A 22,182-nucleotide genomic window follows, 5' to 3' on the forward strand; every position below is an offset into this window, starting at 1 on the left:
GTCCCGGGCACTTCTCGATAGAACACTGTCTCAACAGCTGATTGTAAAATCAGCTGTTTTGCTGCGCATGCACCATTCGTCCCGGGCACTTCACGATAGCGGGCACTATTCTGCTGTTCTGCCGAGAAAGTTCCCCGCGGCGGATAAGGACCCCCCTGTACTGCGCAGGTGCAGCGCAGTACGAACAACAAGGGAGCCACCAAAAATCTCCGAAGCTGAACAGCTGTAAGTCAGCTGTAGATGGCGCCTGCGCAATGAGCAGGACGTTGTGCCAGACGCTGCCGCACGATCCCGATGCTCGTGCTACTCTGGAAGGGGCGGGAGTATTACTGTCATATCGTGGTAAGGGGCGGATACTACAGAAGAGGTTGAATATTAAATTAAAGGGCAGAGCTGTTTGCACGAGCATCGGGAGCGTGCGGCATTGTCTGGTAGCATCGGGAGCGTCTGTAAGAAAGTGGTGTTCATTGCGCAGGCGCTGTGTACAGCTGACTCTCAGCTGTGTATGTTCAGCTATTTTCGGTGGTTCTCCGCCGGGGGGAACTTTTTCGGCAAGCTTCGTACTGCACAAGCGCTGTACAGGGGGGGTCCTTATCCGCCGGGGGAACTTTTTCAACAAGACACCTGCACTGCACCCACCCCAACTACTCTCATGACCATAGAATGACACTCCCCGAACCCCTATCCACTCAAACCCCCACAACTACCAGCTGCCGTGATGGTAGACACGATCATACAGTATGGGGAGTGCGGGCTTCTAGAGGAGGAGGGGGTCGGAAAGGAATACACAGCCCTGACCCTTCGTCTCCAAATGATATGAAGCTCCGTTGGTTACATAGTGACGATGGAGGTCACGTGTGCGCCGCTCTCCTGTGTGTATACAGTAAACCTACTCGGCAGTTGTGGGGTTATTTTTTTTTTTTTTTCATCCTTGCTCGTTCGGCTCCTCCCCCACCCTACATCACAATCTTTTTGATTGGAAGTGTCTGTATCCGGACATGCGCAGTATGCACAGGGGAGGAGAATGTACTAGTGCACCGGTCAGTGGCTGTGGTTGGCGCGGTGTTCGGTTGTGGTGTGAGGTGAGATAGTGCTGAGCTTAGTCATAGTGGTGTGCGCGGCGGTTCTCTGTAGTCTCTAAACTATGTCCTCCAATCAGGGCCCTCCATGTCCGGGCTGTGTGTGAGGAAGGCCCGCTCTGCTCAGTCCTCTTCCCTCCGGTCTCTGTATCAGTCCAGCTCTGCTTTATGTACATTTATTTACTCCTAACGAATTGCTGCCGTCTGAGGTAATGCCGACCTTTTCTTATACGCCATAAAATCAGTATATTATATATATATATATATATATATATATATATATATATATATATATATATATGTATATATATATATATATATATATATATTCTGAATGCAGAGGCCTGGGGTAATGACATGGTTTATGTTGCACAGCTGTTTAATAAACACAAACTATCATACTTAACTGCTTGCTGACCAGGCATCTTCTGGAAGTCTAAATAAGTATTTTTTGCTAGAAAATTAATTAGAACCCCCAAACATTTATTTAAAAGTATATTCTATTTATTATTATTATTATTAATTTTTTTTTTTTTTTTTTTTGCAGAGACCCTAGAGAATAAAATGGCAATCGTCGCAATATTTTTTGTCGCAGTATTTGTGCAGCAGTCTTTCAAGTGCAATTTTTTTTTTGAAAAAAAAATGCACTTTAATAAATAAAACGCAACATTACCCCAATTTATTTGTATAATGGGAAAGATGATGTTACGCAGAGTAAATTGATACCTAACATGTCGTGCTTTAAAATTGTGCACACTCATGGAATGGCGACAAACTACGGTACTTAAAAAAATTTCCATTGGCGAGGCTTTTAAAAATGTTTGTAGGCTATACCAGTAAGGATGAACTCAGGCGTGTTTGCAAACCGCATGTGCCGAGCCCGCCAAGAAGTCGGCACTGGGAAGCGCTACTCGCAGACATTGAGACATTTCCCGATCTCTGCAGCCGCACATTGGGACAATGTCTCACTGCCTGTGATTAGCGCTCTGCAGTGCCGACTTCCTGGCGGGCTCTGCACGTGCTGTTTGCAAACACGTCTGAGCTCATCCTTAGTTACCAATTTAAAGTTTTAGAAGAAGTCTTGCACAAAAATTATTGCCCTCGCTCTAACGATCATGGCAATACCTCACGTGTGGTTTGAACACAGTTTACATATGCTTGTGCGACTAAAACCCCTTTCACACTGACCTGCGGCTGTGTTACAGCTAAAGCCTCGCTCGTTTTAGTGGCGCTTTTCGGCCGCTAGCGGGGCGCTTTTAACCCCAAAGAGGTTAAAACCGCCCGTGTTGCGACGATTTGGAAGCGCCTATTCATTTCAACGGACAGGGCGTTTTAAACCACCTCAAGGATGCTGCTTGCAGGACTTTTCCTATAGTCCTGCAAGCGCACCGCCCCAGTGGGAAAAGTCACACTGAAATGAATGGGAAGTGGTTTTCAGGCGTTTAGAGGCTATTTCTAGCACTAAGACGCCTGAAAACTGCCTCCGTGTGAAAGGGCTCTTGCGTATGCATTTGCTTCTGGATGGAGGGATGGGGCGCTTTAAATTTTTTTTTTTTTTTTCTTATTTATTTTACCCTGTCCTTTTTATTTTTTGATCGCTTTTATTCCTGTTACAAGGGATGTAAACATGCCTTGTAATAGAAATAAGGATGGCAGGTCCCCTTTATTGAGAGATCTGGAATCAAAGACCCCAGATCTTTTACCTTTTTAAAAGCCAACTGAATTTTTATTTTTTAACTTTAAAAAATAAAAATAATCGTTTTGTTATGGCTCGGGAACTGGAAGTGACGTCAGGCATGTCTCCAGTGCTCCAAGAGCATAGAGACGAGTGGTGGCCATCTTGGGCTTGCTTGTCTTCCTGCCCTGCAAACGGCCGCATCAAATTGCTCCCGGGCTTTACCAATAAGTCAGCTGCGGGAGGAGCATCCTTCCCGCCCTTCTAAAAGTGATTCCATGGCAGGTTTGTCCGCGGGATCACTTTTTTTTTATGTGAAAGAGAACCATAGTAAAAATTGACACTGGGGTTATGGAAGCCAGCTGCTAACAAAACGCTGGTATTTAACTTCCAAGTAATGATGTATTTTTACTATGGGCCAGTCGTCTAGTGGTTAAATGCATTTTAGTGCACACCATATAATGCCCAATTTTTTTGGATGGAAACCTTTTCTGCCAAATCACACACATGTACATCATTTGACTTCAAGTGTTTTTTTTTTTTTTTTTTTCAGCCAGCGGTCAGCTTTCTTGTAAAAGCAATCCTAATGGCTAATTAGCCGCTGGATTCCTTTTACAAGCAGCAGTAGAGGGGGGACCCCCCCGCCCCCTTCCACCGCTCTCCCTTCCCGCTGGGAGACATGAATGTTCAGCCATCACTTACCGCAAAGCTCGTGGAGGACCGACAGGTCTCTGATGAGCTCTATAGTATAGGAAACTGGAAGCAATGAGCATTTTCATCACTTCCAGTTTCCTGGATGTAAACACACCATTTTTAAATTTGGAAAACATCCGAACACACCGATCCTAGTGTGATCAGATGCTTATAAGGGCAGAGGAGACATCTATATAATTAAAAAAAAAAACATTTAAAGCACTTGCGTGCAAAGGGGATGCACACATTGGTCCTGCATGCATATGTAAACGGCTATTGCACCACACATGTGAGGTATTCCCTCGAACATCAGAGTGAAACTATTAATCTTAGCACCAGACCTCCTGAGTAACACTAAACTGGTAACCCGTAAAAGCTTTTAAAGCATCGCTTGTGACAAATTTGTCGCCATTCCACGAGCGTGTGCAATTTTAAAGCATGATATAATGGGTATCTTTTTTTTTTTTTTTCTCTGCCTAACACCATCTTTTATATGTTACCAAAATATGGGTTGTATATTGTGTTTGTGTGCATTAAAATTAATTAAAGTGTATTTTGAAAACAAATTTGCGTTCGATACACCGCTGCGTAAATACCGTGTGACAAAAAATTGGAGAGCGCAACATTTTATTCTGTAGGGCCTCTGCTAAAAATTGTGAAATTTTGGCATTAACCACTTTAGCCCCGGAAGAATTTACCTCCTTCCTGACCGGGCCATTTTTTGCGATACGGCACTGCATCGCTTTAACTAATTGCTGTACATAAACAGAATTTATGTCTTTATTTTTCTCACAAATAGAGCTTTCTTTTGGTGGTATTTGATCACCTCTGCGTTTTTTATTTTCTCAAGTCGTCTTCTAGGACAGCACCCTGAGAGATGACTGGTCCCACCTGACGGGAAACACAATCAAGATAGAGGTTAAAAACCCTGCCCCTCCCTGTGCTCAGGTTTTGATTGTTTCTCCACAGCGAAACGTTTTATTTATTTTTTATTTTTTGCTTAAGGCCGAGGGCTGGAAGTCTCCCCCCGGGAGCCGGACCACAGGCTTGGGAAGCCTCTGGGTCTGGTAGGACTTGCCCTTCCTGGGGGGTTTATCCTATTTTCTCGGGGGGGGGGGGAGGTTATTCACCCCCCCCCCCCCCCCAATAGGAGAACTGAAGGACCGTGGGCACAGTGGAGGTTCCCAGAACTTCAGGGACCATAGTTCCTGCTCCCCTTCCTTACCTGACTGGAGTCAGTTTGCAGGATGTTGCCGGTCAGAGGACTCCCTGGTGAGTCCCCTCGTCTTTGTCCCTCAGCACAATGGCCCTGGGTCCCTTCCTACAGGAGGGAGCAGGAGGCGATGGCTTTCCCCTCCGCCCTCGGCGCGCATTCTCTGGCCAGAGGCTGTTGCCAGCTCGAGCGGCGTGCTGGTGTTTCGGCGCCATTTTGCAGAGGATTTCCATCTCCTGGGCGTCGGAAGTGAGTTACGCCACTAGAGCGCGGCACTTCTAGTTCCGTGACTTTTAGAAAATGGCGTTGCAGCGTTCAGGACGGCGCTGCAGGGAGATCTCACAATTTGGATCCAGAGTAAACCGCGTGGCAGGGAGCAGACATCCACAGCTCTCATCAGTATGGAACAAGAGGAGGCAGTATCAGCAGCCGTTCAGGAGACCACAGGGGGTGTCTACCCAGGTGGCGGGGTTAATGGTGGGGGTGGGTCCCCTAGCCCTTACTCTCGCAGGGGGCCACAGTGAAGGTCGATTTTTGGCTAAATTGAGGCTTGCTTTCTTACAGAAGCAGAAGCTATTGCCCAGAGTGTTGCCAGTAGACCTAGGTCTAAAACGCCTTCCCGTTCTAAGAGGTGTGACTATTAAAATGAAAAATTGGCACCAGAGCACACCAAACCTTTTTGCTACAAGTGTATTATACACAAATTGTCCGGGAAGGAGACCTCGCAGGTCATGAGAGATTTTCTCTCAGTACAGACAGAAATGTTTTCTACCCTCAAGGCCTTTCAGGCATTCCTTAATACTAGGAAGGAAGAGTCTCGCCCTAGTAGAAGAGGGTTCATCCTCTGAGTGCTTCTTCAGATAGGGGTGGTAGATATACACGCACTGAGCCCCAAAAGACCCCGGCTTCTCAGGATTCTAAGGACAAAGAGGAGGAGGTTGAGGACTCCACTCGGAGCCTTCCTGAGGAGAGGGAGGATGTAGAAAATAGCCAGGAAGAGGAACACCCCAGACCAGGCAGGTATATCTTTTCAGCCGATGAGATGGAGGGTCTCCTGGGGGCAATATATGCTTCGGAAGAGATTCAGGAGCCCGAAGCACAGATTTCTGCCCAGGATAGGATGTATCGAGGTCTGATCAGACCTCAATCCAAAGTCTTGCCTATCCACCAGTCCCTCAAGGATATTATTCTGAGGGCGTGGAAAGAGCCAGAGAGAAAACTTCTAAAATTTAAAACCTGAAAACACAGGTGCCCTTTCAAAGAAGAGGAGGAGCCTATCTTGCCGATGCGGCAGTTAAACTGTACATGCGTCCGAAATCGTCAACCTTCTTAATTCCGCTAGAAGGGCTGTATGGGTTAAGTCCTGGAATGGGACCACACATCAAAAACAAGGTTGTGTGGCCTACCATTTGAAGGGTCCCTCCTATTTGGTGCAGGACCAGACCGTTTCCAGATCCACTGAAAAGGGGAAGAAGTTTCCTGTAAAACCTAAAAAAGGATAGTTTTTTTTTTTTAGAGGGCCCCCAGGTCAACAATCGTTTTAAAAATTGTAAAGAAGGCAAGAATTGGGGCAGGGGCAAGCAGAAAGGAGGTCTCCTTTTCTCAGGACCAAAGCCTGCAGACCAGATTTCCAAGTGACGCCAGCACCAGGGTAGGGGGGAGGCTCTCACACTTTGTCACACAGAGGGAACAGGTCTCTCAGAGTCCTCTCGTCCTTCAGTGGATAAGAGAGGGCTACAGACTGGAATTTGTTTCCAGACCTCCCCAATCTTTTCTTCTAACCTATCTACCCAGGGACAGGCCAAAAGCTTTAGGACTCTTAGAGAGTGTCAGACAGTTGGCAGACCAGGGGGTCATCCTCCCAGTACCAACAAATCAGTGAGACGGGGATTTTATTCCCATGTCTTTGTGGTTCCAAAGCCCTCCAGGAAATACCACTTGATTATAGATCTAAGAAAATGAAATCCCTTCCTACGATACAAGAAGTTTCGTATGGAGTATGTGTGAGTGAAGCATCTGTTGAAGGAGATCTTTATGGTCACCATAAACCCAAAGGATGCATATCTGCATGTTCCCATTCTTCTGTAGCATCAGGTATTCCTTCGTTTTGAAATACACACAGATCAGGGTACCCAGCACTGGCAGTTCCGGGCCTTGCCCTTCGGACTGGCAGCCAGCCCGAGAGTCTTAACAAAGATTCTAGCAGAGGTCATCTCTTACCTGCACCTCCAGGGAATCACACTGATCCCCTATCTAGACGACCTATTGGTCTACAACCCTTCCAGGGATTCTCTGCTCTTAGATCTAGACAAGGTAATAAGCCCCTTGGAATCCCTGGGATGGCTGATCAGTCAGGAGAAATCCTCACTGACTCCATCTCAAACCAAGCTCTACCCAGGCCTTCTGGTAGACTCGGTAACGCAGAAGCTGGTGCTTCCACAGGAGAAGGTGGAAGCCCCGATTCGCAAGGTATCTTCAGTCATAGACCGGAGGGAGGCCTACTGAAGGTTGATTATGAGGACTCTGGGACTCATGACATCCTGTATTCCTGCTGTGCCTTGGGCCCAGCTCCACTCCAGGTCCCTGCAGAATTTTCTACTATCCTCATGGGACGGAAAAAGGGAGTCTTTGGACATTCGGGTTTCCATTCCTGAAATAGTAAATAAGTCTTTTCTTTGGTGGATCAACCCTCAGAGGTTGGGGGCGGGCCACCTTTGGGCCCAGCTTCAGCCTGTCAGGGTGACACCTTTGGGCCCAGCTTCAGCCTGTCAGGGTGACAACTGATGCAAGCTCCTGGGGTTGGGGGGGCCCATCTAGAGGGGCTACAGGCTCAGGGTGTATGGGACAGGCTTCGGAGAGCCGCCTCCTCCAATTTCAGGGAGCTCCTAGCAGTCAAAGAGGCTCTAAGAGCGTTCAAAGACAGGATCGGGGGAGAGAAGTCCAGGTCCTCCGACAACTCTGACGGTGGCCTTCCTGAATTGCCAGGGGGGTACCCGGTCATGCTCTCTGATGAGGTTGACACAGGAAATCTTGGAATGGGCAGAACAGGGAGTACCCTCAATTTCTGCGGTACATATAAGTGGGAATTTCAATGTAGAAGCGGATTTCCTCAGTCGACAGACTGTTCACCAGGGGGAATGGGAGTTAAATCCTGAGATGTTCTCTCTTGTGTGTCAGCAGCTGGGCACCCCAGAGATAGACCTCGCCCGCAGGGTGAACTGGAGGGTTAAACAGTTGTTCTGCCTGTCCAGAGAGGAGGGGTTCAAGGGAGTGGGTTTTCAGCCTAGCTTATGCTTTTCCCCCCTTAGCACTGATCCCAAGAATTATACAGAATTTGAGTTGGTCCAGGAGCAGTTCAATTCTGATCGCTCCCTGGTGGCCCAAGAGGACCTGGTTTCCCACTCTGGGAAGCTGGTCAGTGACCTCTCCGCTGCGCCTTCCAGAGCGCCAGGATCTTCTGTTTCAGGGTCCACATTATCACCCAAACCCGGGACTTTTCAAATTGACGGCTTGGCTCTTAAGAGGGAGAGCTTGCGCAGGAAAGGGTGCTCGGAGAAGTTAATAGAGACCCTTTTACTGAGCAGAAAGCCAATTACTAGGCACATTTATGCAACGGTCTGGGGGGGGTCTTCTCTCATTGGTGTGAAACGGGGCACTTTTCAACAGGACATTCCTTCGATCCTAGACTTCCTGCAGGAGAGAGTGGCTCGAGGCCTGGCAACCAAGACCCTTGGGGTCCAAGTGGCAGCACTGTCTAGCTTTTTGGACAGAAGGCTGGCTCTGGATCCGTTGGTCAAAAGATTTTTGATGGCTAGAGAGAGGTTGTCCCCGGTCCAAATGAGTAAATTTCCGCTGTGGGACTTATCTCTAGTCTTAGAGGCCCTAACCAGGACACCTTTTGAGCCGTTGGCTCAGAATTTGGTTAAATTACTTTCTTTTAAGACCGCCTTCCTTCTGGCCATTACAACTGCCAGGAGGGTAGGTGACTTACAGGCTCTATCTATGAATGAGCCGTTTTTTCGTTTGTTGGAGGACATCCTTAGGCAGGATCCCCTGTACCTTCCTAAAGTGGCCTCACGGTTCCATAGGTAAACAGGAAATTATTCTCCCGTCCTTCTGTGTCAACTCACAGAACGAGAAGGAAAGAGCCTTTCATTCACTAGACGTTAGAGGTGCAACGGTTCAAAAAACTCACGGTTCGGATCGTTCCTCGGATCAGAGTCACGGTTCGGATCATTTTCGGATCAACAAAAAAAAAATCTCCCCCACTGTAATATCCACAATCTCCCTATTGGCGGGTCTATTGGCAGAGTATTGGCGGGTCTATTGGCAGAGTATTGGCGGGTCTATTGGCAGAGTATTGGCGGGTCTATTGGCAGAGTATTGGCGGGTCTATTGGCAGAGTATTGGCGGGTCTATTGGCAGAGTATTGGCGGGTCTATTGGCAGAGTATTGGCGGGTCTATTGGCAGAGTATTGGCGGGTCTATTGGCAGAGTATTGGCGGGTCTATTGGCAGAGTATTGGCGGGTCTATTGGGTCGGCATTGCAGAGTATTGGCACTGCTGCCATCTGATCTCTACCCTCCACTGTATAGATCAGTACACAGAGGGGAGAGATCACGTGCTAAACGGCCGTCGGGTGTACCAAGATGGCCGCCGCTCCGGAGCTAGGCCAAAACCACGGCCTTTCCTATGGCTGAGGCCACAGAGCGCTCCGCGGATCGTGGTTGTCCCGTACGGATCAACCTCCGCGGATCGGATCATGGATCGATGACGATCCGTTGCACCCCTACTAGACGTTAGGAGGTGTCTGCTGCTTTACTTAAACAGTGTAAAGGAGTTCAGAAGATCGCATCATCTGTTGGTCAGTTTTTGTGGCTCAAAGAGGGGTGAGCAGTAGGGATGTGACTGTTTTTAAAAATATTTTTATACAGAAGATGGTCAGAGACTGCGGACATGGTACAGGAGATGGTCAGAGACTGCGGACATGGTACAGGAGATGGTCAGAGACTGCGGACATGGTACAGGAGATGGTCAGAGACTGCGGACATGGTACAGGAGATGGTCCGAGACTGCGGACATGGTACAGGAGATCATTGCAGCCTCACCAGTGCCCGTCAGATGCAGCCAGCCAGTGTCCCTGGTAGTGCAGCCAGTGTCCCCGGTATTGCAGCCAGTGAAGGGAGAGAGCCGCCGCCGCCTGTTTAATTACATCGCCGGGAACATCACAGCTTTCATTTCAATAACTGTGTGTTCCCCGCTGCGCGCTGTCACATACAGCCCCTCCCCCTTGTCCGGGCACTTTGATAGACATCACCCGTCCAATGGGACAGGTGATCTGTCTATCAAAGTGCCCGGACAAGGGGGAGGGGCTGTATGTTCGGCTTTTTGCCGAAAGGGCCATTTTCGGTCGATATGTTTCGGCGGCCGAAATTTTGGTGCATCCCTAGTGAGCAGGCATCAAAAACGATTGCTAGATGGATTAGACAAGCCATTTCCTTAGCTTATGAACAAGCAGGTAGTGCAGTCCCAGCTAATCTCAAAGCACGTTCTACACGGTCTCTGACAACCTCTTGGGCAGAAAGGGCTGGAGCATCTGTAGATCAGATCTGCAGAGCAGCAATGTGGTCAAGTCAGAACACGTTCCTGAGACATTAGAGTGGAACTTCTGTCGCCTCAGGATCTAGCTTTTGGCAGAAAGGCCCTGCAGGTGGTTGTCCCGCCCTAAGCTAGGCCTGAGCTACTTGCTCTTCTCTTAGGGTGCCGTCCTGGAAGACGATTTGAGAAAATGACCAGTTACACTTACCGTCAACAGTGTTTCCGTTTTGTGTTGATTTTAATAGTTGAACATTGGAATGTTTTCACTCTTGTGCACTGGTGTGGGTCAGTAATTTTTCACAACTGAGAAGCACAGGGAGGGGCGGGGTTTTTAACCTCAATCTAGATTGTGTTTCCTGTCAGGTGGGACCAGTCATCTGTCAAAAAAACAAAAACTAATTTCTTCCTCAGTTTAGGCCGATATATAGTCTTCTACATATTTTTGGCATAAAGAAATGCAATAAGCGTATATTGCTTGGTTTGCGCAAAAGTTATAGCTTCTACAAAATTGGAGATAGCCTTATGGCATTTTTATTTATTTTTTACTAGTAATGGCGGTGATCTGCGATTTCTATTGGGATTGCGGTGGACAGACTGGACACTTTTTGGGACCATTGACATTTTATACAGCGATTAGAGCTAAAAATAGCCATTGATTACTGTATAAATGTCACTGGCAGGGAAGGGTTAACACTAGGGTGCGATCAAGGTGTTAAATGTGTTCCCTCAGCGTGTTCTAACTGTAGGGGGGATGGGACTGCCTGGGGGAGGAGACCGATCGTTGTTCCTATGATCTGTTTCCTCTCCCCTGCCAGAACGTGATTTTGTGTTTATCTATCTATCTATCTATCTATCTATCTATCTATCTATCTATCTATCTATCTATATCTCACACACACACACACACACACGTCCTGGCTCTGTCAGGAGCGATCGCGGGTGCCCGACGGCCACTAGGCACGCGCCCCCCCCTTTACCCCTTAAAGAGGCCGCTGTACAGATACGGCGATTCACGTAGGGGAGCCATTCTGCCGCCGTCAAACGATGGTGCGTGGTCCGCAAGTGGTTAATATTGAAAATATGACTGATCATGCCAAAAAACTGTCTTTTATTTAACCTTTTGCTGACCAGCTCACGCCAACAAATGTTGTCAGAATGGCTGTGCTGGGTGAAACCCCATATGGGTATGTTGTGCCCTATAAAAGCCACCAGAGGGCGCATGCATGCCAGCTGCACAGCTGGGGACCTGATGCGCGTGGCCGGCGGGCGCGATCGCGGGTAATTAATCCCTGTTCTGTCAGGGTAGAGGAGACATCTAGTTGTTGATTGCCCCCTAGTGTTAATCCCTTCCCTACCAGTGACATTTACACAGTAATCAGTGCATTTTTATAGCTGAAATCTTTCTTGATTTACCTGACCTTGGCTTGGTATCAAGAGACCCCCCCCCAAATTTTCCACTTATTAAGTGATTGAACAGTAGTGACTGTCATATTCAAGGCTTTGGATATCTTTGTATATCCTTTTCCATCTTTGTAACATTTCATTACCTTGTTACGCAGGTCATTTGACTGTTCTTTTCTACCTCCTCTTGGCTCAGTGTCTAGCCTGCTTAGTGCATCCATGTGAGAACTAACAGACTCATTGACTCATACACTGACACTAATTGTGATTTAAAAAGCCACAAATGTGGGAAATTAACCTTTAATTGCCATTTTAACCTGTGTGTGTGCCACCTTCTGTGTCTGTACCAAGGCCAAATATTCCAAGGTATGTAAACTTTTTATCAGGGCCATTTTGGGTGATTTCTGTTATGATTTAAAAAGCATCCAAAAAACTATGTGATAATAAATGGCTTCATGTGATTGCTATCCTTAAATAATTGGCATGATCAATCATATTTTAAATTTATTATGCCAAAATTTCTGGCAGGGTGTGCAAACTTTTGAGAAAAAACTGTAATATATACAGTATCTCACAAAAGTCAATGCACCCCTCACAAATTTTTGTTAATATTGTATTATCTTTTCATGTGACATAATGGAATAGATTTTAAATCTATAAATGTTTCTAGTTTTTCTCCATAAAAATGCATACATTTGTACTAATGATATCTAAAAAAAAAAAAAAATTAATAAAAAAATGGGGGAATAGAATTTTTGTGTGTGTGTGCCCCCAGCATAGCATATACTGAATGGGTATGGGTAGTTGTAGAAAAACTAAAGTAGTCCCCTTTGGTGCAAATAAATTTGGACTAGTTGTTCTTCACTTCTTGTCATTATTTTGACTGACGAGAAATAGAAAATGATATAAAAGACAATTTTTTAAGAAAAAAAATTATAATTCCCGTTGTCATCTTTGTTTTCTTCTTTTTCTTTATTTTTATTTTGTACAGGCCCCTAATGGTGGTTGTTCTGGATTTGAAAGTCAGCAGTGAGGACCTCAGTTGTAAACGCCAGCCAAAACTTGTTTTCTAAGGTTAGTTTGAAAAATTCTAAGACCATATAGGAAATGGGAGCGCAGAATAAGATTATTACATTTATGCTACACAATGGTTAGTTATTTGAAAAGACATTGAGGGCCCGAGAACTTTGGAAAAGAAGCGTTTGGTTAAAAAAGTTGAGAAGAATTTACATTTCATCTAAACCCAATCACACAACAGTGTTAAAGCTGAAGCATAATCTGCTTATATTTTGCCTTGTCAGGTTCATCAGCGCCCCCCCCCCCCCCCCCAAAATCAAAAAGCTAATGACATTTTTTAATTAAACTTTTCTGTTTTCAATTCATAGTTCAGTGTAAACCCAGGGGTGCCACCACTGGATTCCTGTGCTTTACTATGTATGGCTGGTGGGAGGGACAAGCATTGTGCTGTGTGTGTGTATATAGATTCCTGAAAACTTCACAGCACTCTGCCTCAGTACTTCTTTCAAGAGCCCTCATTTCCTATGAAAATAGTGGTGTGATCCTAGAGCATCTGGTGTCGCCCAGTAACACCAGAGCATTTTGTGTCACCCAGTGACCACAGATCTTCTGATATAACTTGGTGACCCCAGGGAATTCCATGTCACCCTGAGACCCCAGAGCATTTTTTATCACTCAGTGACTGAAGAGTGTCCATTGTCTCCCAGTGACCCCACAGCACTCTGTGTCACCCAGTGACTCCATGGAACCCTGTGTCATCTAGTAACCAAAGTTTTCTGTGCCACACAGTGAACCCAGACTCGCTTGTATCACATTGCGAACACAGAGACCTCCATGTCACCCAGTGACTTTTGCATCCTGTGACTTCCTATTATACTCTAACAGTTACAGATAACGTGTGTCCCTGCTCTCTCCAGTGAATGCTGGGTCTCCCATTGATATGAACTTTGCGTGACTTTAAACGTCAGACTGTGCCTTTCCAGTGACCCCCATTATGGGAAAAAAATGGGCAGCCGGTAACCAAAACATCCAAGTGCATGAAACTATGTTACAGGGTGATAACAGGATAAAATGGGTTGCACATTTCGCTGGATGGCCTTAGTCCTAGCATAATACTAACTGACCTTAATATCAATGTATACATTCAGGTGAAGCTTATACTAATACAGTCCACGTGCATATAAAGTGAAAAGCATTACATACAGTATCTCACAAAAGTGGTTACACCCCTCACATTTTTGTAAATATATCTTTTCATGTGACAACAATGAAGAAATTACACTTGGCTACAATGTAAAGTAGTGAGTGTACAGCTTGTATAACAGTGTAAATTTGCTGTCCCCTCAAAATAACTCAACACACAGCCATTAATGTCTAAACCGCTGGCAACACATGTGAGTACAAATTGGGCCCAATTAGCCATTTTCCCTCCCTGGTGTCATGTGACTCGTTAGTGTTACAAGGTCGCAGGTGTGTTAAATTTGGTGTTATTGCTCGCGCTCTCTCTCATATATACTGGTCACTGGAATTTAAACATGGCAACTCATGGCAAAGAACTCTCTGAGGATCTGAAAAAAAGAATTGTTGCTCTACATAAAGATGGCCTAGGCCAGTGATGGTGAACCTTGGCACCCCAGATGTTTTGGAACTACATTTCCCATGATGCCCAACTACACTGCAGAGTGCATGAGCATCATGGGAAATGTAGTTCCAAAACATCTGGGGTGCCAAGGTTCGCCATCACTGGCCTAGGCTATAAGAAGATTGCCAAGACCCTGAAACTGAGCTGCAGCACAGTGGCCAAGACCATACAGCGGTTTAACAGGACAGATGCCACTCGGAACACGCCTCGCCATGGTCGACCAAAGAAGTTGAGTGCATGTCCTCAGCGTCATATCCAGAGGTTGTCTTTGGGAAATAGACGTATGAGTGCTGCCAGCATTGCTACAGAGGTTGAAGGGGTTGGGGGTCAGCCTATCAGTGCTCAGACCATACGCTGCACACTGCATCAAATTGATCTGCATGGCTGTCATCCCAGAAGGAAGCCTCTTCTAAACATGATGCACAAGAAAGCCCGCAAACAGTTTGCTGAAGACAAGCAGACTAAGGACGTGGATTACTGGAACCATGTTCTGTGGTCTGATGAGACCAAGATAAACTTATTTGGTTCAGATGGTGTCAAGCGTGTGTGGCGGCAACCAGGTGAGGAGTACAAAGACAAGTGTCTTGCCTACAGTCAAGCATGGTGGTGGGAGTGTCATGGTCTGGGGCTGCATGAGTGCTGCCAGCACTGGGGAGCTACATTCATTGAGGGAACCATGAGTGCCAACATGTACTGTGACATACTGAAGCCAAGCATGATCCCCACCCTTTGGAGACTGGACGGCAGGGCAGTATTCCCTTCAGGGTAAAGGTGATGGACTGGCCAAGCATGTCTCCAGACCTAAACGCTATTGAGCATCTGTGGGGCATCCTCAAATGGAAGGTGGAGGAGCGCAAGGTCTCTAACATCCACCAGCTCCGAGATGTCGTCATGGAGGAGTGGAAGAGGACTCCAGTGGCAACCTGTAAAGCTCTGGTGAACTTCATGTCCAATAGGGGCAAGGCAGTGCTGAAAATTATTGGTGGCCACACAAAATATTGACACTTTGGGCCCAATTTGGACATTTTCATTTAGGGGTATACTCACTTTTGTTGCCAGCGGTTTAGACATTAATGGCTGTGTGTTGAGTTATTTTGAGGGGACAGCAAATTTACACAGTTATACCAGCTGTACACTCACTACTTTACATTGTAGCAAACTGTAATTTCTTCAGTGTTGTCACATGAAGATATAATAAAATATTTAGAAAAATGTGAGGGGTGTACTCTTGTGAGATGCTGTATGTATGAGATATTGCCAGTAAGCAGCATTTGAGATGCCACCTTTCTTAATACATTTTTTTTTTTTTTCACTTTATATATTTTGCCATGCACATGGATTGTATTTTCAATTGGCTCCACCTGAATGTATATGGATGGAGAGAGTGTGTATGTGTGTATGTGTGTATGTGTGTATATATATATATATATATATATATATATATATATATATATATATATATATATATATATATATATATATATATATTATAATATTACACAATGTGTGTGTTAAAGCGGTTATAAAGGCAGAAGGTTTTTTATCTTGATGCAATTAGATAAAACGCATTCTGTGTGCAGCAGCCCCCCCATTACTTCTGAGCCCCATCTCTATCCAGCGATGTCCAGGACTCTCCCTCCTGATTGGCTGAGACACAGCAACGGTGCCATTCGCTCCCGCTGCTATCAAACTCGTCCTATAAGGAGAGAGCGCAGACGGGGCCGAACCACAGCTCTGTGTCTGAATGGCAGCTGTAGCTTGGGTACCCCCATAGCAAGCTGCTTGCTGTGGAAACACTCAACGGGAGGAGGAGCCAGGAGCTCCAGCCAGGGACCCAAAAAGAGGAGGATCCGGGCTGCACTGTGCAAAACCACTACACAGGGCATGTAAGTATAACATGTTTGCTATTTTAATAGGAAAAAAAAAAACAAAAAACTTTACAATCACTTTAAAGGGGTTGTAAAGATAAAAAATTTTTTCACCTTAATGCATTCTATGCATTAAGGTGAAAAAACTTCCGACAATACCGCCACCCCCACCCCCCCACCCCCCTCCCCGGTTTTACTTACCTGACCCCTCGAAAGTCAGCTGCTCGCTCCCGACATCTATTTCGCCGCTCAGCCTGGCCGCTGATTGGCTACAGTGGATTGATTGAAAGCAGCGCAGCCATTGGCTCGCACTGCTGTCAATCACATCCAATGACGCGGCGTGCCGGGGGGCGGGGCCGAGTGATACAGTGAGCGGCTATAGCCGCCGGCTGTATCACGGGAGTGCGTCAGCAAGAACTAACCACCATGCGAGGGAGCTTGCATTAAGGTGGTTAGTTCTTGCGGGGAGGAGCTGAAACAGCCGCCGAGGGACCCCAGAAGAGCAGGTTCGGGGCCACTCTCTGCAGAACGAGCTGCACAGTGAAGGTAAGTATAACATGTTTGTTATTTTTAGAAAAAAAAAAAAAATGACCTTTACAACCCCTTCAAGGTCCAGTTAGTATTATGCTATGACCTAAGGCCACCCGGCCAAAACGTTTAAACTTTATTATCCTGTTATCACCCTGTAGCAAATAGAGATTAATGCATTTGGATGTTTTGGGTTGCCCGCTGCCTATGTTCGTTTACATTTTGTATGAATGATTGGAAGATACTCAGAGTCTGAGTACCGATTCCTCAACTCCCTATGAGGACTTACCAGGGCTCTGGTTTGAGCGTTGTGTTGCTTCTCTGGATTCCCTTGCAGCAGTGTCCACTGCTCCCTGCTGTGGTTGCCCCCTTCAGTAAGTGGGGTGCTAAGGGGGGGCACCGGTTTGGATGTTTTTCCAAGTTGGGCTGTGTGCATGCATAGACTTACAGTGCCAGTAAGCCATGGCCCAGCTCCCTCATCACAGGAGTTTGGCTGACAGTATCAAGAGCCTATGCTGCCTGTGTCTCCTGCAAGACCAGGAAGAGAAGAAGCTGTGCTTCAGACATGACATTGCTGGATTTAGTGAGAGGAATCAGGTAAGTGTTTAGGGCTGGGGATAGGGGGACAGGTAGTGGGGTGCCTTTTACATTTTAACATTATTTATAATTTCTGATTAGAAGCAATAGTCAAATGTAGACAGTTGTCAATTCTCCTGAGCTTTACTCACAATGGTGTGCCTGTGCAGCTGAATGGCTACTCTGAGGCACTTTGTGGAACCATTGTCTGTGTAAGCATTACAGCACAGGTCCCCCGGCCCAGCACCATCTGTGATACTGTCATCATTCATGAGAAAACATAATCTTCCTCATTCATGAGCGCTTCAATAGGAATGTGCTTCAGCTCTGCCTAGCCTCGTTTTGGCTTGCAAGAGCGACTGTGTGCAACTCCAAAGAAACGTCTTTTACACATATAGTACTAATATGGTGTAACTGATTGCATGGAGTTAATTAAAAGCAAGCTGTGTGTTTGTTTTTTTGTTTTTTTCCCCACTTTAATTTGTAATGACTTGATTTGTTGTTGGTGTCTCCAAAGTGATGATATCTCATGATGAAGACCCCATTTCAAACCTGGCCATTGGTCTCTGCTAAACTTTACAAATGTATGCATATCTCTGGCCAGCATTAGACAGTTTATAATCTCAACAGCATAGGTTAATTTAAACTAGAAAAGCTACAATTTCTGGGGAAATTGTGTGAAGTGTTCTTGCCTCTACAACTGGAGTGGGCGGAGTAACTGGGTGGAGTGGCTTGAGTAAGTGTTGTGTGGCTGGAGTAACTGTGAAAAGTGTTTAAAAAGCTTAATATTTTAAAAAGTTTAAATAGTAGTAAAACAGTTGAAGTCCCATCATTAGCTGAACATTTTTTTCAAAATTATTATTTTTTTTTTTTTTTCAAAAATGATTTAAAAAAAAAAAAAAAAATTCTTTTTTTTTTTTCATGGGGTGGTCATAATGTTTTGGCTGATCTTGGGGTTGTCAGCTTTTGTCACCTCCCACTCTAGTTTTGAAAATTTCGCCATTCATTCCTATGGGACCAATTTTGCTGCAAAAACGACAATATTTTTGTGAACCATTTAGCGAAATGTTCCACAAAGTAATAGCACACCAATCGGGAACAATCCCCACATTTCGATGTATTACTTGTCTATGTAGTGTAAAACCTGTGGGAGGAGTTAGGGTGGTAAATATGGCAATAATAATATATATGTGAGATAACAGTAAGTGGTCTTGCTATGCAAGAACACTTAATTAAAAGTAGTTTTTTCTATAGCCCAGATATATACTAGCACTAAAAACTTTTTTTTTTTTTCTTGTTTATAAGAGAGTTCACCTTTTGTAGTCACCTGCTTTGCTATTAATGCACTCTTTCCAATAGTGATTCAAAAAGTGACTATCCTGTTAACTTCATATGTAAAAAGTGCAATTTTTCCTTTTTAAAATGTATATTTTTAACTAAATATAATATTTTTTTCAAAATTTAACTTTTTTTTTTTTCCCTTCATTTTTTAGAATGCCAAGTTGTTTTGTTAAATCGTGTTCCATTTCATGGAGATCAGACAAAGAAATTTTACATGTCTTTCCCCGAAATCGTGATCGTATAGGAATATGGCTTGAGAAACTTAACATTCATGGACAAGAATTTGAATATCTTTTAGAAAGGATTGCAACATCCCAAAAAGGCAGATTCAGAATTTGCTCTCGTCATTTCAAAGAAACGGATTATAATAACAGGGGTCCACAAAAGTTTCTGAAGAATACAGCTTACCCTTCCTTAAATTTGGAAAATATTAGTGAATCCTCAACTACAAGCTTACGATTTAGCGGAGCTGAAGTTGAGCACAATTATCATAAACGTCTCAGAACAGATGGTTACAAATCTTCAGAATCTACAACTAATACCGCAGAAAGTAACTCTGGAAGAAAAGTAACTGTTGTGGAAACAAGTCCTGAAAAAAGTGATTATTTACAGGGATATGCATCACAAATCACTAACTGTAATCTTGAAGAGAGCCAGTTTGTAGACTGCATCTTGGATTCAACAAGCGAAAGCATCTATTTTAATACTGAGCACAGTTTGGATATTCCTCTATCGCATACACAGACCCAAACAAGAAAGCACTGTAAAATTTGTCCACATGGTCTAACAATCCCTCGAAATTCCAAAATAAAGAAAATAAATAGAGGCATACAGTGTGCAGAGCCAACATTTTCCATTGGTACACAGTGTTCTCTTGTTGAATTGCCTCCACTGACTTTACTTCCAGTAAAGGAAACATGTTTTTTGAAGATCGAAAACTTGGCACCATCCAGTGAGAATATTTTACAATCCTCTTTTAGTAAAAATATGTTACCAGAACACACAAGTGATCCACCAGCTATACAAGAAAACAAGTACAGAGTGCATCATGATCCAAACATCTACATTGTTGGATTACCACCAAATCAAAGACTAAAACAAGAACATGTATCTGCAAATGATGAAGAATTATATCAATTGGATAGTTCTATTGCACCTCAAAATAAAATAATTGCCAAAGACACCTCCTATTATCCCTCCCAAGAAGTACAAGTAAAATCTGAAGAAATTGAGGATGAAGAATTGTATGTTGATTCTGTGGATCCAGACCTTTCTTTTGTATATTTGCCACCAGATAAAGGGCGTGTAAGCATGGCAAGACAGAAAAAGTTTTTAGTCTTTGAAGAATGTTTAGACAAGCTGCTTATGAATTCTCATTGCTTGTTTGATCCACGTTGCACTGGGATCATAATAGAGCTGAGAAAATACATGGTTGGGTCAGCATTAGTAGTGTATGCGGAGTGTAGTAACAAACACAAATTTAAATTGTGGAATAGCCAACCTTTTATAGGGCACATGCCTGTGGGCAACTTGTTAATTTCATCAGCAATCTTATGTAGCGGATCTAATTTTTTCAAGATGCAGAATTTTTTTTCTGTATTGGATATGTTGGCGATTTCGACAGCCACACACTACAATAATCAAAGAAAATATCTGTTTCCAACCATTCAACATCACTGGACCTCTCAGCGCAATAAGATCATTGAAAAAATAGGACACAAAGCTGTTGCATTAATTGGTGATGGACAATGTGAGACATCAGGGTTTGATGCAAAATATTGTACTTATACTTTAATTGATGCAGAAACGAATTGCATAATAGATTTTCAGGTAAATCAGCTTCAGCCTGGGCGGTCTTCTGTTTCACTAGAAACACTGACTTTCATTGAGGCACTAGATCGAATTATAGGGGATCACATAAAGGTAAAAGTAATTGCCACTGACAAACCTGTTTCCATTGGAAAAATTATTAGGCAGAAATATCCATGCATAAAGCATGAATTTGACGTATGGCATATGGCCAAATCTATTGAAGCAAAACTTGATGCAGCTAGTAAAAAAAGCACTTGTAGAGAATTGTCTGGCTGGGTATCGTTGGTCAAAAACCATTTGTGGTGGGCTTTAAGCACTTGTCAGAATAATCCTACACTCCTTAAAGAGAAATGGCTTTCTGTAAGTTATCACTCTGCAAATGTACATGAATGGACGGGTAATACTTTGTACCATCGATGTTCACATCCGCTTATAACAGGTGAAGAAGAAAGAGTCTATGAGTGGTTAACACCTGGTTCTGCAGCTCTATATCATCTCAATTCTATAGTTCAAGATCCAAGACTCCTAAAGTACCTTGAGCACCTTTCTGGATTTTATCACACAGGAGAAGTTGAAGTATTTCATAGCATGGTCCTCAAATATCGTTCAAAACGTTTTTTTTATTTGGATGCCATGGTGGCAAGAACCCAACTGGCTGCCATGGATCACAACACAAATATCAGTAGGCTTCAAGCAGAGATTAGTAAACCCAAAGCAGACTCAGAGGAAACATTACGTTTCCATTGTGGCTTCAGCAAAGCAAAAAAGGACTGGGTTGTGAGAAAAATATATCGGGCAACCTCTCAGGATTTTGTGAAGGATATAATCTCTGATGTAGTAGACTATGCTGCTGGAATTAAGAGTTTTCAGTGGAATTCAAGACAGTCAACATGTGTGAAAACATAGCCCTGTTTCCAAGACCAGAAAAAGTGAGCTTCTCTTAAAGCATCTCTTTTCCCTCAAAAGCAGTAGTGGTGTGTGTGTGTGTGTGTGTGTGTGTGTGTGTGTTTTTTTTTTTTGTTTTTTTTTGTTTTTTTTTTCTCCAATTTGCACATTAAAAAGTGTGTGTGTGTGTGTGTGTGTGTGTGTGTGTGTGTATACAGCGGGTAAAATAAGCATTGAACTTTGTTTTGGTTTCTTTGTATGTATGGGTTGTTACCAACATAGTGAACCTTTTTTAGAAATAATATTTTAGCTAGTAAAATGGTGAAATGTTCAATACTTATTTTACCTGCTGTGTGTGTATGTAATGTATATATGTAATAATTTTATATTGAAAATGTATATTTGTAATTGATACGAGAAAGAATCATAAACTATTTTTTGACATTTAAAAATGGCTTTTTTCCTTTGTGGCTCATTCTGTTTAACTTGTATATGATCGTGTATTTGTTATGTAATTTTTTTTAAATCTATAAAATGTAAAATTATTTTTTGATAAAGCAGCAAATTAAAGCAAAGTTCCACCCAAAAATGTAACTTCCGCTTTAAGTACTGGTGACCTCCTGACATGCCACATTTGGCATGTAATTTTTTGGAGGGAGGAGTGGGTACCCTTTTATATTTGAAAAAAAAAAAAAATTTATTGAATTTTCCAAACAAAAAGGGTACAAAAAAGAGTCCAGTACAACTGTGGCCATACAAGTCAATTAAACATACAGATTGATCTTCCATAGAAGGTCCAATTTCCATTAACAGTGTAGACCGCATAAGCTGACATCAAATGTGCACAATCGAAT

General features: G+C 44.0%; 1 protein-coding gene across 1 annotated transcript; it reads left to right on the top strand.

The window, feature by feature from the left end:
• Positions 1 to 960: 960 nt before the first annotated feature.
• LOC141110731 (uncharacterized) lies at positions 961 to 21,764 on the top strand. The gene is made up of 3 exons (XM_073602284.1): positions 961 to 1,082; positions 12,651 to 12,733; positions 18,784 to 21,764. Exon 3 carries the CDS (start codon positions 18,785 to 18,787, stop codon positions 21,347 to 21,349), a length of 2,565 nt encoding a protein of 854 aa, XP_073458385.1. The 5' UTR covers positions 961 to 1,082; positions 12,651 to 12,733; position 18,784; the 3' UTR covers positions 21,350 to 21,764.
• The last annotated feature ends 418 nt before the right edge of the window (positions 21,765 to 22,182 follow it).

Source organism: Aquarana catesbeiana, linkage group LG01, assembly GCF_042186555.1.
Source record: "Aquarana catesbeiana isolate 2022-GZ linkage group LG01, ASM4218655v1, whole genome shotgun sequence".
Taxonomy (NCBI): Eukaryota; Metazoa; Chordata; class Amphibia; order Anura; family Ranidae; genus Aquarana; species Aquarana catesbeiana.